The following is a 12,926-nucleotide window of genomic DNA, read 5'->3' on the forward strand; positions in this document are numbered from 1 at the left end:
GTGAGCTTCTTTTTTAGTTTTAATTGTTCAGGAATAAAGGAGCTTCTTTTTCAGTGCATATGTTTTAATTAGCAGATGACAATTTCTACTATGCCCTTGCTTCTTTTTCATTGTTCTATTAGACTGCCTCATTTGAGGGCTAAAGGCCCTGGCTGCTTTGAAAATGAATGTCCATTTATGCTCAAAGTATTATTGTTTGTTATTTTTTATGCAATATAACCTGCTTTTTCAAGCGATAAGAAATCACAAAGCAGCTTCTACCATAAATCAAAATCTATGCCAGGATCATCACCGGGAGCATAGTTATAATTGCCCCTAAAACTTCACTTGTTACGTTACTCAGATGACAATTTACATTTTCCCATTATTTAATCAGACTTGTGAAAAACCTAAGCTACAAAAACAGGTACAAACTACAAAATCAAAATCAATCTGAACATAATCAACAAGGCCCCATACCCTCATCGAGAGCTATTGAGTGGAGATATCTTCAAAGAGCATTTATCAAGACCGACCAGAAACCGCAGACTCATTTATCAGTCATTCTGACGAGCTTGCCATAAAGAATATGGTCATCTCTCCCTGTGTTGCTCTCCAACAGTGCACTTTGCACAAGTTCCTGACATAGGACAAGCATAATGTACCCTTTTTTTCCAACTTATTGAGAAAGAGAAAGAAACTCCTGAACATGGGCATGGAAATTCTCACCTTGACATCTCTGTGGGACAGAAACTTCCCCAAGTTATGGATTATCAACCTCATGTCTTCAACCTGAAAAAGTAACAAATACTCCTGAGCTGCTCTCGGAAATGATTAACATAAAGACCATGATAAGACTTTTAATCATTACCCTAATATAGCCTGTTCGATTACGATCGAAAAACCTGAAAGCCTGTTTCATGAAATAAAACTTGTTATAATAGATTGGACAAAAAAAATCCCCACATACTGAAAGAAGAGTTATTATACTTTCTGCAAACCCAACCTGCAATAGTTCCTTGTCAATCACAGACTCCTCAGCAATAGATGGCTCTTTCTTTCCAGTCACCGTCTTTGCGTCACTTCTTTCAGATAAATCAACATCAGATTTGGCCTTTGCCTCTTCACTTTTTGTCTCTTTGGCATCTTTCTCTGCTTTTTCTTTTCCATTACCAGCCACTGGTTCATGATCAGCTTCCAGACTCATCTTCTCATCTTCTTCATTTTTCTGTACCGAATAGAAGTACTCAACAAGATGGTATGCATATCATAAGCGTATCATTGAGGAAAGAAGGTAATCCCTTCCCCCGTGTCATGCTATGAATATTATGTCCTATGAGCAAAATTATTTGAAATCATTTTTGCTATTGAAATATTTACAAGTTCTTGCCTCATTAAACGAGTCATCCTCGGTATCCTCCATTTCTTCATCTTCTTCAGGATCTTCTTCTGGGTCTTCCTCATAATCGGATTCATCTTCCAACTTTCCTTCATCACCATTGTCAACAGAAGTATCTTCCTTTTCTAAAGTTTTTTTATCTTTAGTTTTTCGATCCTCTGGTTGGTCTGCATTTAACAAGTCAGATTCTGTGGATTTAGCTTTCACATCAAGCTCATTAGTCTTCAAGCGTTTGGTAGATGATTTCTTCTCCTTATCTTTCTCTTCCATTTCCTCCCGCAACCTCTTACGTTGATTTCTTTTTGTTACAAATTCAATGCGCAGTTTCTACAAATAAGAGATGCATACAGAAGGATTTCTTAATAAACGACCCCATGAATATGCAAATTGATAGATTGAGCAACTTGAACCAACCTGAAGAAATGTCAAAATACGAGAGCCCATCTGATACTGAAGCATTTCATAAAATGATTCAGCAAATAATGAAAGCTGAAATAACAAAATTGACACGAGGGAAAATAGTAAATTACTTTAGCTCTCTGACTTCACGGAACAACAGCAATTTGAAATACAATACAAAACACTAAAACAAACCTCAAATGTTGATTCCTCAATATCATTATCAGTGTAGTCCAAGAGTGAGTCAAGCGAAAGGGACAATGAGCGCAGCTGCAGGGAAAAATGAACCATTTGGCAGTTGGTACAGGTTAGACACAAGGTATAGATTGTTATATCTTTTCCTCATTATTTTTTAAACAAGGAATACTAGAAGAATTTGCTCAAGAAAATATTTCCATATAGTTTTTGCAATAAAAATAATTCTTTTCAGGCCATGATCAACATACCTTAGTGTCCTTGTCCCCTTTTGTTTGCAAAATCAATCCTGGATGTCTAGGAGGCTCTTCAGGTATTCTCTTTTCTTTCAAATCCTTGTTAGATTTGCTCCTAGAATCATCTTTCCAATCTTTGTCCTTCTTATCATCCTTTGACTTTTCATCACCCTTCGGATTTCCTTTCTTGCCTTCATAATTATCCCTCTCAGCAAGTTTTTGTTTGTCGGTCTTACCATCAATTTTATTAACTGAGCCACTTTTCCCATCAGTTTCCTTGTCGTCCTTTTTATCCTCCTTGACAGCTTTGGTTTCTGTTTTATTTGATATGGGCACAGTAGCTTGCTTCTCTGCACTTGGTGATTTTGAAGTAGGGATTACTTTCTTTTCTAATTTCTGTACCTTACTCGCCTGGTTTTCTCCACTTGTTCTTTCTTTCTCCAGATTTTCTGCTATATTATCTGCCTGAGCTACTTTCTTTTCATCCTTCTGGGCCGCACTAGTGAGCTTCCGTTTGATTACTCTTTTAATTATTTTCTTCTTTATGGCTGTTTTGACATTAGTACCTGGCAAGCCCACAGCATTGCTGGTTTCTGAATTATCCTTGGGTTTATCTTCAGTGGAGACCGCTACCTTCTCTGCTTTAACCTCAAGCTGCAATTCCTTATCCTTATTTTCAGTAGTTTTTCCCATTGGAACCCTTTTTACAACTTTCTTCCTCACAAAAGTTTTAACTCCAGAAGGATCAGCAGAAGATTCATTCTGCTCACTAGAAATCTCAGATCTTTTATTGTTCTCCACCGCATCATTCTCACCTAATGCCTCATTCTGCTTGGAGACAGTACTCCCAGCATCAATTGTCTTTTTAGGACCCTTCTGTTTGACAATCCTCCTTATTATCTTCTTTTTTCCAGTCTTCGCACCATCAGCTATCTGAGCAGCTGCAGCATCCCCCTGTTCAGTCCCCTCCTTTTTCTCAAGGTTCTTGTCATTTTCATCACCCTTTTGCGCAGTAACTTTACCTTTTCCATCTTTCTCAGTTTTGTTGGCACCTGAAGGCGCAGACTCTTTGGTTTTTTCTGATTTGTCCACTCTTTTAGAATCTTTTGAAGAATTTGTCCCTTTATCTGAATGGTAAACAGAATGAAGATATTGTTTACATGAAAAAGTAGCAAAAGAAGTTTGGATGCTCCATTACCTTTCTGCCCTTCTTTCTTCTCTCTAGCCCTCTGAGAAAACATTAGACATGACATTAGCACGAGCCTATTAAATATGCTTCATGTATATATAGAAATGATTTTCAAAGAAACAAAAGGCATTAAAAGCAACCCTAGTCAATACTGCTCCAAGAAAGCAGAGTATAAGGAAAAGTGCATGCCCCAGATATGAACTCACCTCCTTGTTTAACACGAGTTGCCGCTCTCTCTCGGCTACAGCCTTCTTGTGAGCAAGCCACTGTTCTCGCCATGCATCCAACAACGGCAGGCACTCAGATAAATCTGGAACAAACAGGACAGTGATCTCTTTATGGCTGAAGAACCCATCCTTGCCATATCTATCATAGTGTATCTGCCCATGAAAAACAAGAGTCAAAATCAGCTCTCTGATCTAAAAGAATAAACACCATTATTTATAGAACCCACGGACGTAAACAATGTCCGAGAGGGGAAAGGAGACTAAATTGACAAAGGACTTCTCATACCAGAATAAATAATTGATGGTTAACTTCTCAGTTGCCAAAGAGCATTTCAGAATCATATTGATAAGACCACTTGGTCTTCATTTCATTGAAAGCAAAAAATAAATAAAAAAATATAAATATATATATATAATAGAGAAAAAATTAACCAGTCAAATTTGTGATAGCTAGTGGGTTCCAGTTATACTATCGCAGCATGAATATGCCAACCTATGATTAGATTAGGGGTCTGCATGTGTTTGCTTAATAGATAGCCAACTCAAAACTAGAAGGCCTTTTTGTTAAGAGTCAATAACATACAAGTTATTAAACCAGTTTCTAATAGAAGGCATTTTTGTTAAACAGTACCCTAGCCAGTTATGAAGTTTTAGTCTGTGATTGTGTTTAGCCCTTTTTACATCTTTTATGCTATATTATGGCAGAAATATGCACAAAATATGCATATGACCAAATAAAGACAAAAAAACAAAGAGGTAGAAGACTCTTATATACCCACGGTCAGAATGACCCTTTTTCTTATTCCCCAGTTTCTCCCTTCACATTCTTTTGCCTTGACACTGTTTCATGAGCAACCACCCGCTAAAATTCCACACTGCGGCCAAAAATTCACACATAGAAACACCTATAGGCACCCTGATCAAATAACTTCAAAATATCCCATTTTTCTTACTGTTAGGAAAATATTGGCACCCTGGTTCCACAATTCCAGATGCAAAATCTAGCAACCGATTTCATCTAAATCTAATAGTATTCAAACTACAATAGACACCTTCTATTCAAAGTATAAAAATCCACGCAGTAATCTACCAGCTCACTTAACGGTGTAAAAAGACGATTCAAGCATCTATCCTGAACCACCAGCATAGGGACAACCACAGTAGCTTGTGGAATTACAGTCATAAATATCTAACATGCTCAAAAGAACGCAATTCACATCATAACAAAGGGAGGGAAAAGATATCAGAGAAATACCTCCAGGAAACGATTCCAGTTATGGCAGTTCTTCAGATCAATTTGGGTTACATCCCTTGCATATCTACAAATAGAACTTTGCATTAATACAACTCAAAGAGAATCAATATCCATATGAAAATTCACCACAAGTTAAAAGAATACTAACCTGAGGGCTGTTTGAACTAAAGCAAAATCATCAACCGAGGGATCGCCACCATCAGCAGAGTCCCATGGACCACCAATAGCCATGAAAGAACGATCCCTTTTTAGGATGGCAAACCTAAGAATATTGCAGAAATGTGGTAGACGATCATCATAGCTTTTCTCAGATGACAGCTCCTCCAGGGCATTCTTACTAAGTCCACTCATCAAAATTATCTGAACCATAAAGACAAAAATAGATATTACTCAGAAAATATTATAATAGTAACAGGGTAGAAGAAAAAACATCATGCAGCAGTCATAATTAAATGTAAAACAACAGAATTAAATGAAAAGAGAAGTAAACCGTATATAGGATAAAACAAACTGGTGTTTGATACGGTATCTTTGCCTTTTCTCACTTTTGTACTTTCCTTTTATTACCACAGGATGGAGCTTTTTTAGTCATCCACAGGAAATTATTGATAAAGTAAAGTTACTTTAGAGAGAAGGAAATAACTATAGAAACTCCCCCTCATCAAACTCAATCCTATACAAACAAATTAAAATAAGAGTTCAAGCAGCTAGACTAATTTTTTTATTTAGTCATCCACAACACATCCGTAGATACTTTCTGGCAAAATAACATTTTTCCATCCTCTTCAATTCTGCAACCAGCATCATGTCTGTCAGCCTTCCAGATCTTCCCTATAATCCAATTCAAATCTCCCATTGAAAGCAAAACCACTCTTCAGCAAAATAAATCCACAAATCTAAATCAACCAGGTTGAACAATATTAATTTAACTAATTTCCACTTTTGCTTTTGATTTTCTTCCAATTGCAACATGCTAAACTTAACATCCCTTGTTCAATTACTCAATCATGGACATGAATCTGAAAAGTCTGTACCATAAAGAATAGCTAGTTGTACAGCCATTTTATACAAGAAGTCCTCCAACTTATAACCATATTTCTCTTGAATCCTAAAGGTCCTTATACTCATAAAATTGTACAATACTATTCCAAAACAAATGAATGTATGCGTGCCATGCTGCTGCCAAGTACGGATGCCTATCAATTTTTGGACTAATATGAATCATTCTTAATTGTTTATTAAGTATTTAATTTGGAGAAATAAAAAACAGAAATAAATACCAAGCAAACTACCTTTGCGTTCCATACTGTATGCCCAGTCTCTGACTTTACAAGTTGTTGAAGCTTAGTTGAAGGAGGGTCTCTTGCCTCAACAGCACTTGCATCTTCAACAAAATCATGCTCAAAACTGTTGCAGTCAATACGTTAACAAATATAAGTCTTATGGTTTCTTTTCCTCTCAAAAAAGAAAAAAAGAAATTATCCTTTTGCCTTCTTAAAGCTTAAAACAGTTATACAATGATATTAAGAAAATAAAAATTAAAAAAGAGCAAGGATTGCTCCAAATGCATAAACCTTTATAGTGTAACTACTAACAAATGGTCTACAGAAGCTTAAAAGAAAACATCTAGCCAATTAAACACATAAACAAAGTACAGTATACCTGACAGGTGTGTGGATAGAAAGTTTAAGATTCTCCTTTGGCCAGTTTACGACAACCTTATAGAGACATTAAAGCAAAAAGTTAGATGAAGATCTTGATATCCCTCCAAAAGAGGAAGGAGAATTAGAAAGACAAACCTTGGAAAATTCTGGTGACATGAACAATCTGGGGTATCTCTTATCTAAGGACAAAAAGTCCCGCTCGATATCAACCAGACTGGACGCATGAATCTGCAAAACACACATCAATTAGAGATACAAATGAAATTTATTTATGAACACCTCAGGTTGCAAACTACACAGCGATGTGACCTAAAATATAGTATGTCATATATAAACAGCAGGCTGTGAATTCCTCTCTTACTTAAAAGGGTAAAATCAGTCCATTTCCTTAGCAGCAATAACCACAAGAGCAGTCTAATCATCAATAGAAAAAGAAGTTCCCATATGCGGAATTTGTAATTCAAATTTAAAGTTTTGGAAACCATACAAGAGATTCAGCATAGTATCTCTATGAATGCAATTTTTTTCCTCATTGATGTAATTAATATAAGCAATGGCTAGCGAGTGCAAAAATTGGAAGATGTCCTAAGAAGGGGAAAGAGAAAGAGGCAAGAGGATGTTAAACAAATTGCCAAAGAATAGAAGAAACAAAAGGAATCAGCCAAAGCAAAGCAGCCCAGAATAGAAGTGCTCCAACAGTAGAAAGATGAAACAAAAAGTAACTTTGAGAAAGGTACAAGAAGTGAGCAGCGACCAGAGACAGAAGCCTTAGGCCAAGGACAGAAAAGGCAGGCCCTACTAGAAGCAACAGCATGTAGATTCGCGACTGAATCCAATTTAGCCCCCACTCAAGAGCCCCATTAGGAAAAGAGTGGATAGTTGGCAAGGTAAAACTTCTTATCATGATTGAATTACTAAACTCTTCTATTGTTTTTTCTTTACCTTGCAGACATATTCTCTTCTTTTTTCTTTAACAGGTGAGTGACGCCTTCAGCATAACAGAACAGCTAGTTAGTTACGAGGGCTATAAGATACACAAGTAGCTATACATTCAGAACTAGAGTAGGATTCAATTGAAACATCATGATCCACCTATGTGAAGCTTCATGGCTTGGAGAATCTCGTCGCAAGGTTCTCTCCTCCTTCATCAATGAGGGCCCACGTCTATCCCTTGAGACTCTTGGTGGAGTTCGTTCACGCCTAATTTTGAGTCCACATTTCCGCTCTCGCTCCCTCTCCTTCTCACGTCGCTCCAAAATGCGTTCCCTTTCGCGCTTTCTTTCTCGCTCTCGTTCTCTTTCGCGTTCTCTTTCTTTCTCCCTTTCTCTTTCTTTCTCCCTCTCACGCAAAAGCTCTCGACGACGCTCCTCTTCTCTTAGCTCGAACTCCCGAAGATAGCCAGCTCTATCATCCCTACGCTCATCCATCCTCAAATGACCACCACGATAGTCCAAATCAAGGGATGTCCCATGGAGCCCTTTGCCGGTGCCATAATCCCTACCAGGGGGCAAACTAACTCCATAGCCTGGATTTGACGAACTCTGAGCATACAGGAGATCATCCACATTCCTCCTTGGAGCTGCTCCTAATATCGAAGGAGCATGTTGCGCACTATATGAAGAAGCACTAAGCATTGATGAACTGCGAGGATCAGCATCCATTCTTCCTCCATAAGACACAAGATCTTGAGTGGAATGACGATTAGCAGCACCTCTTGCTGCAAGATACTCAACTGGTCTGCCAGAAATGTATTGCTACTCAGTGCAACATGAAGTTTGTACCAGCTACTTAGCTGTTCACAGACTATCACTACAACAGAGGTCTAATGCATTATAACATGGCAAGGATGACCTTGCCTCTTCATCAATGGAAAGGATGCAACTCGAGAACAAACACCGTAAGATTTCAGATGCATAATTTGCTAAACTTGGACACACATCACGACAATATTTAACAAATGACAAATACCTGGAAGCTCCGTCAAGAGAAGCAGATTGCATAGACTGAGATTTCAGTAACTGTTCTTGCCGAAGAAGTGATGCCTGATCGATGCGTTCATACATACCAGCCTGTCACAACATATGGAAGAAAAAGCAAAAAATGTTACCAACATAACAGCAGTGGAAACAAGTTGTATTCAATAACTAAAGCAATTAAAATATAATTAATGAAAATTTATGTCTTTGTGTATAATGTTGGATGAAAAAGGGCATCAGATTCATATTACTACAAAACCTGTCCTTAGAATTGAGAATTTGATTTGTAGTCCAGGATCATAATTATACCATTATTCATATAATTAAATAAGTATTAGTTGGTTGTGGGCCTTAAAATGAACCTGAAAGATCCTAAATCCAATAATACAAAATAATACAAAAACTGTAGAGCTTTATTTATTTGCATTGACAATGACAACTTCTAGCTTTACCCAGTCATTGATCAGCAAATCGTGATCAATCTGCCAGTCAGAACATAAAATATTATTTTACTATGGCAACTCTGTCTAACACAAGATATACATTATATGATCCAGATGAAACCAATCAACAGAATCCAGATTTCCATAACTAATGGTTAACATGATCACCTTTAACACATTTAGCCTCTTTAAAGAACTGTAATTAAGAAAATATTGTATTATGATGCAACACCTGATGTTGATGACTAAAACTAACAGGATCTGCATATCGTGTAGCTGGATCACTTTGGATTTCCCGCCCCATATATGCACTCTGCCGTTCACCATATTGACGCCTCTCTATTGCCGGATAATCATGAATCTTCTCAGAATATAATTTATCACTTTTATGACCATATCCATGACTAGATGATGAAATGTAATCAGCAGACGCATATTTTGGAGAATCAGGTAGAGCTGAGGCATAGCCACCGCGACTTTCCAAAGCTGATGGTCCAGTCCCTTTGGCGCTGATTGTGGATGCCTGCACAACACCAAATTCCAAATAGAGCCTTACAAGTCTATAACAGTGGCTGATCAAATACCTAAATCGAGAGTCCTCAGACTTATAACAGAATAAACTAAATCAGAACAGATCGTCTAAAAGTATAGCAACAAAACCAGGAGCACAATGAACAAGAAAATAAATATTTGGATGGCATCATTCACAAATGTTTCCCAAATTATAATTCTAAGGCTTCAAAAATATAGAATAACAGAATCCTCATCTTCCATTAGCTATAAAAATTATCAAAGGTCCGAGCACAATGTAAGCATGTAATGCATATGATTTCATTAAATAGGAGACTGATTATATAACACGTATAAAAGTCAAATTAACAGAAAGCTAAGCAAAATGAGGATTATGGTGTCAAAAAATCTTTGGTAATGGTCGTCTAAGTTGAAGGTGATGATGCAATTCCTTGCAGAAGTATAATAACAGGATGCAGAAGTATAGCAGGAAAATATGAACAAAGCAAAAAGAAGAAACTTGTCCCACCAACCTGTTGAGAACCAGTCATGGCAGATGAGCCATAGATAGTCCCATATTGCCCCGCATAATGTGCTGCAGAGCCTCTGTATCCACCAATATCTGCTTCTTGAGAAGCACTCAACATCGACGAATGCCTAGCAGCCAGGGAATGTTGAGATCCTCCATCAGGCCCTCCAACTGAGCCTCCAGCATACGCAGTTCCCAGCTATAAAAAGACAAATTTTAATGAAAAATGAGAACATTCGTCTTCAAAAAAAATCCGATACAACTGTACAGTTTTCAGCAAGCACAATTTGAGTTTCTCTCAATTTAATCTTACAGGACAGCACATTTCCTACTTGGCATGTTCAATAAAAATAACCATAAATAATGAACTTAATTTTTGAGCAACGCCAAATTTCCCACAGTAAATCCAATTATAGAATTGGAACATTAAGGACACAGGCATTTCAACACACCGCTAAAGCTGCAAACTTCAGTTTAAATAAAACGTGTAATGCACTTCGAAAACAATGACCTCAGTACCCAAAATACAAAATTTAAACAAAAGAAAATAAAATAAACCCATTAATAAGTAGCTGCAAAACTACAAGCAAAGCTGCAAGTTTGTTGGGACGAACTTACATTTTGACCATAGCCAGATTGCCCTCCGTATGTTTGCTGCCCGTAGGCACTATTGCCTCTAGATGAATACATGCTCTAAACCATATATTAAAGGATGAAAAAGTAACAAACCTGCAATTAACAATACACCAAACATGTAATTAGTCAATCTATAGCACCTAACCACATAGAAGGATCCTGCCTTTAGAGTCAGATAATTCAGAATTGAAATCAAAATTAAGAGAGAAGCGAGTAAAGGATTAGGATAATGGTAGCTTACGTTGATTGACTGTGTAACAGGATGATAGCAAACAAAATAGAAAACCCTAACAAACAGAGACACAGATTAAAAAATTTCAGGTGACAAACAATTTATATTTGATGAGCCGTGTTGGCGGGTTTGAGAAAAGAAAATGAAACTGTTGTTTGGGTCTCTCGGGTCGGGACCTTTTTATCTAATGGGCCTAATCTGTTTTTGGATAAAGCGCACGAAGATTTGGAGCTCCTTGACAGAAGGAAAACAAAAATGAAAGAAAGGAACGAAATTACTTTTTTCTTAAGATATGAAAAACAATTTATAATTTATATTATTTTACTTTAAATTTTATTTATTCATAAAATAAATATAAACATAATAATTTTACTATAAATAGCTGAGAAGTTGATCTCATTTTACATATTTTCTTCTTATTTTGGAAAGATATAAAAGAAAAATGCAATAGTATTTTCTTAATTTTAATAGTATCTTCTTGTAAAGTTATTCTCTCTTATTTTTTATTATCTCTTGTTTTGTTTATTTCAAATATAGGATTAGATTTTGTATGCCATTCGACCAATTTTATTTTTTCGAGTGGATTAAGAATATTGAAAATAAAATTTTGCATGTAGATTTTATTAGGTATAGCTTATATACCAGTTTAAGGAACATATGCTGGAGTGGAGCGGAGTGGACGAGTAGAGCGCAGCGCAACGAGTAAATGGAGCATGATTATCGAATAATAACAAATACAGCCGCTCATCGCTCCCGATGATGTAGGTATATTATCAAATCTTGTTAAATTTTAATGTTCTTAATTTTCTTACTTGTTTGTTCATATTTCAGTGATTATTAACGTTATATCTCAACAGAATTTTTCGTTATGAATTATGAATTTTCCTGTAAATATAAAAAAAAATAGCTGTTGTATTATAAAACTCCATTGAGCCTCTAATTTAAAAGAAAAATAAAAGTAAAAAACTGAACTGCAATTTAAAAGTGCTCGTCACTCTAAAGCTTTATTTTCCTGTTAAAAGTTGTGAAAGAATCATTGGAAAGGAAAATCTGTAATTAATGGGCTGTTTCATATTGCTAAATTCATGTCACATGTCACTGTATGTTCGCTCGGCTGCCATAAAATCATTCTTGAGAACGAATGTCTATTTCATTGAATTTCTAAACACATCCATGCTTAGACATTTCAGACACAAACCTTCTAAAGATTTAGTGAAACTTGCTTATTTCTCTTCTCTTATCTCTTTGAAATTTTCAGTAGTCGTTGACCTGTGAATCCCCTGTATTGATGGCAGTGTGCACTGTAGAACAAAAGAAAAATAAAAACATTTCAAACATAAGAGTTATTGTGTTTTCCATATAAAAGTTGTCATGTAAGTGCAGCACCAAAAGTGATCACATCCAGACATGACATTCTGTCCCTCAATCATTAATTTCTTGCAATAGTAGTTCGATTTCTGTTTGGCTGCTGATGTTCTACATACACTTACGATTCAAATGAAATTGCTGCTATGATATATTGTTACACGACCAAAGTTGATAATTACAGAAAAGATAATTAGTACAAGAAACTCGCAATTACGATGCAAGGATACTATTGTTGAAATATATATTTATTTATTTTTTTATGATTAAATATTATTAGTTTTGTGACTAAATTGATAAAGTTTCTTCTAAAATGAGATATAATTTTAACTTAATCAATCTCCCCTTGAAAATTAGGAGCTACCATTTGCAAGGAAATATGATGATTCTTAAAAAATAAAAAATAAAATAAAATTATTTAGGTAAGGGATTATTATGATGTACACAAAAAGAAAATTGGGCACATCAGCCCCCAATTAGCTGCCCATTGATTCTAATTTATCGCCATCGTTAAAGACAGAATTTTTGTATCGAGAAAGACAAGCCACCTAATACCAACACGCATTCCTCATCCCATCCCCAATTGGGGCCCTCCCTATTTGAACGGCTAGGATTCCTCATAGAATATTCTTCGTTCCACCTGTCTCCTTAAAATTATGTGGGAATCCATAGCTGTGTCGACACTTAATTAT

The 12,926-nt window shown here is 36.2% G+C and overlaps 1 protein-coding gene across 1 annotated transcript; it reads right to left on the reverse strand.

Moving 5' to 3' along the window:
• Positions 1–241: 241 nt before the first annotated feature.
• On the reverse strand, positions 242–11,046 carry LOC8281835 (protein SHORT ROOT IN SALT MEDIUM 1). Its single transcript, XM_048376057.1, has 22 exons — positions 10,879–11,046; positions 10,620–10,730; positions 10,006–10,200; positions 9,195–9,485; positions 8,512–8,612; positions 7,636–8,280; positions 7,486–7,531; positions 6,679–6,771; positions 6,542–6,597; positions 6,172–6,286; positions 5,028–5,239; positions 4,880–4,943; positions 3,604–3,777; positions 3,407–3,437; positions 2,224–3,335; positions 1,973–2,047; positions 1,793–1,867; positions 1,370–1,705; positions 986–1,207; positions 851–892; positions 709–771; positions 242–619 (listed from the first exon to the last, which is right to left on the reverse strand). Exons 2-22 carry the CDS (start codon positions 10,689–10,691, stop codon positions 530–532), a joined length of 4,110 nt encoding a protein of 1,369 aa, XP_048232014.1. The 5' UTR covers positions 10,692–10,730; positions 10,879–11,046; the 3' UTR covers positions 242–529.
• Between the last annotated feature and the right edge of the window lie 1,880 nt (positions 11,047–12,926).

The sequence above is a fragment of the Ricinus communis genome, chromosome 1 (genome assembly GCF_019578655.1).
Source record: "Ricinus communis isolate WT05 ecotype wild-type chromosome 1, ASM1957865v1, whole genome shotgun sequence".
Taxonomy (NCBI): Eukaryota; Viridiplantae; Streptophyta; class Magnoliopsida; order Malpighiales; family Euphorbiaceae; genus Ricinus; species Ricinus communis.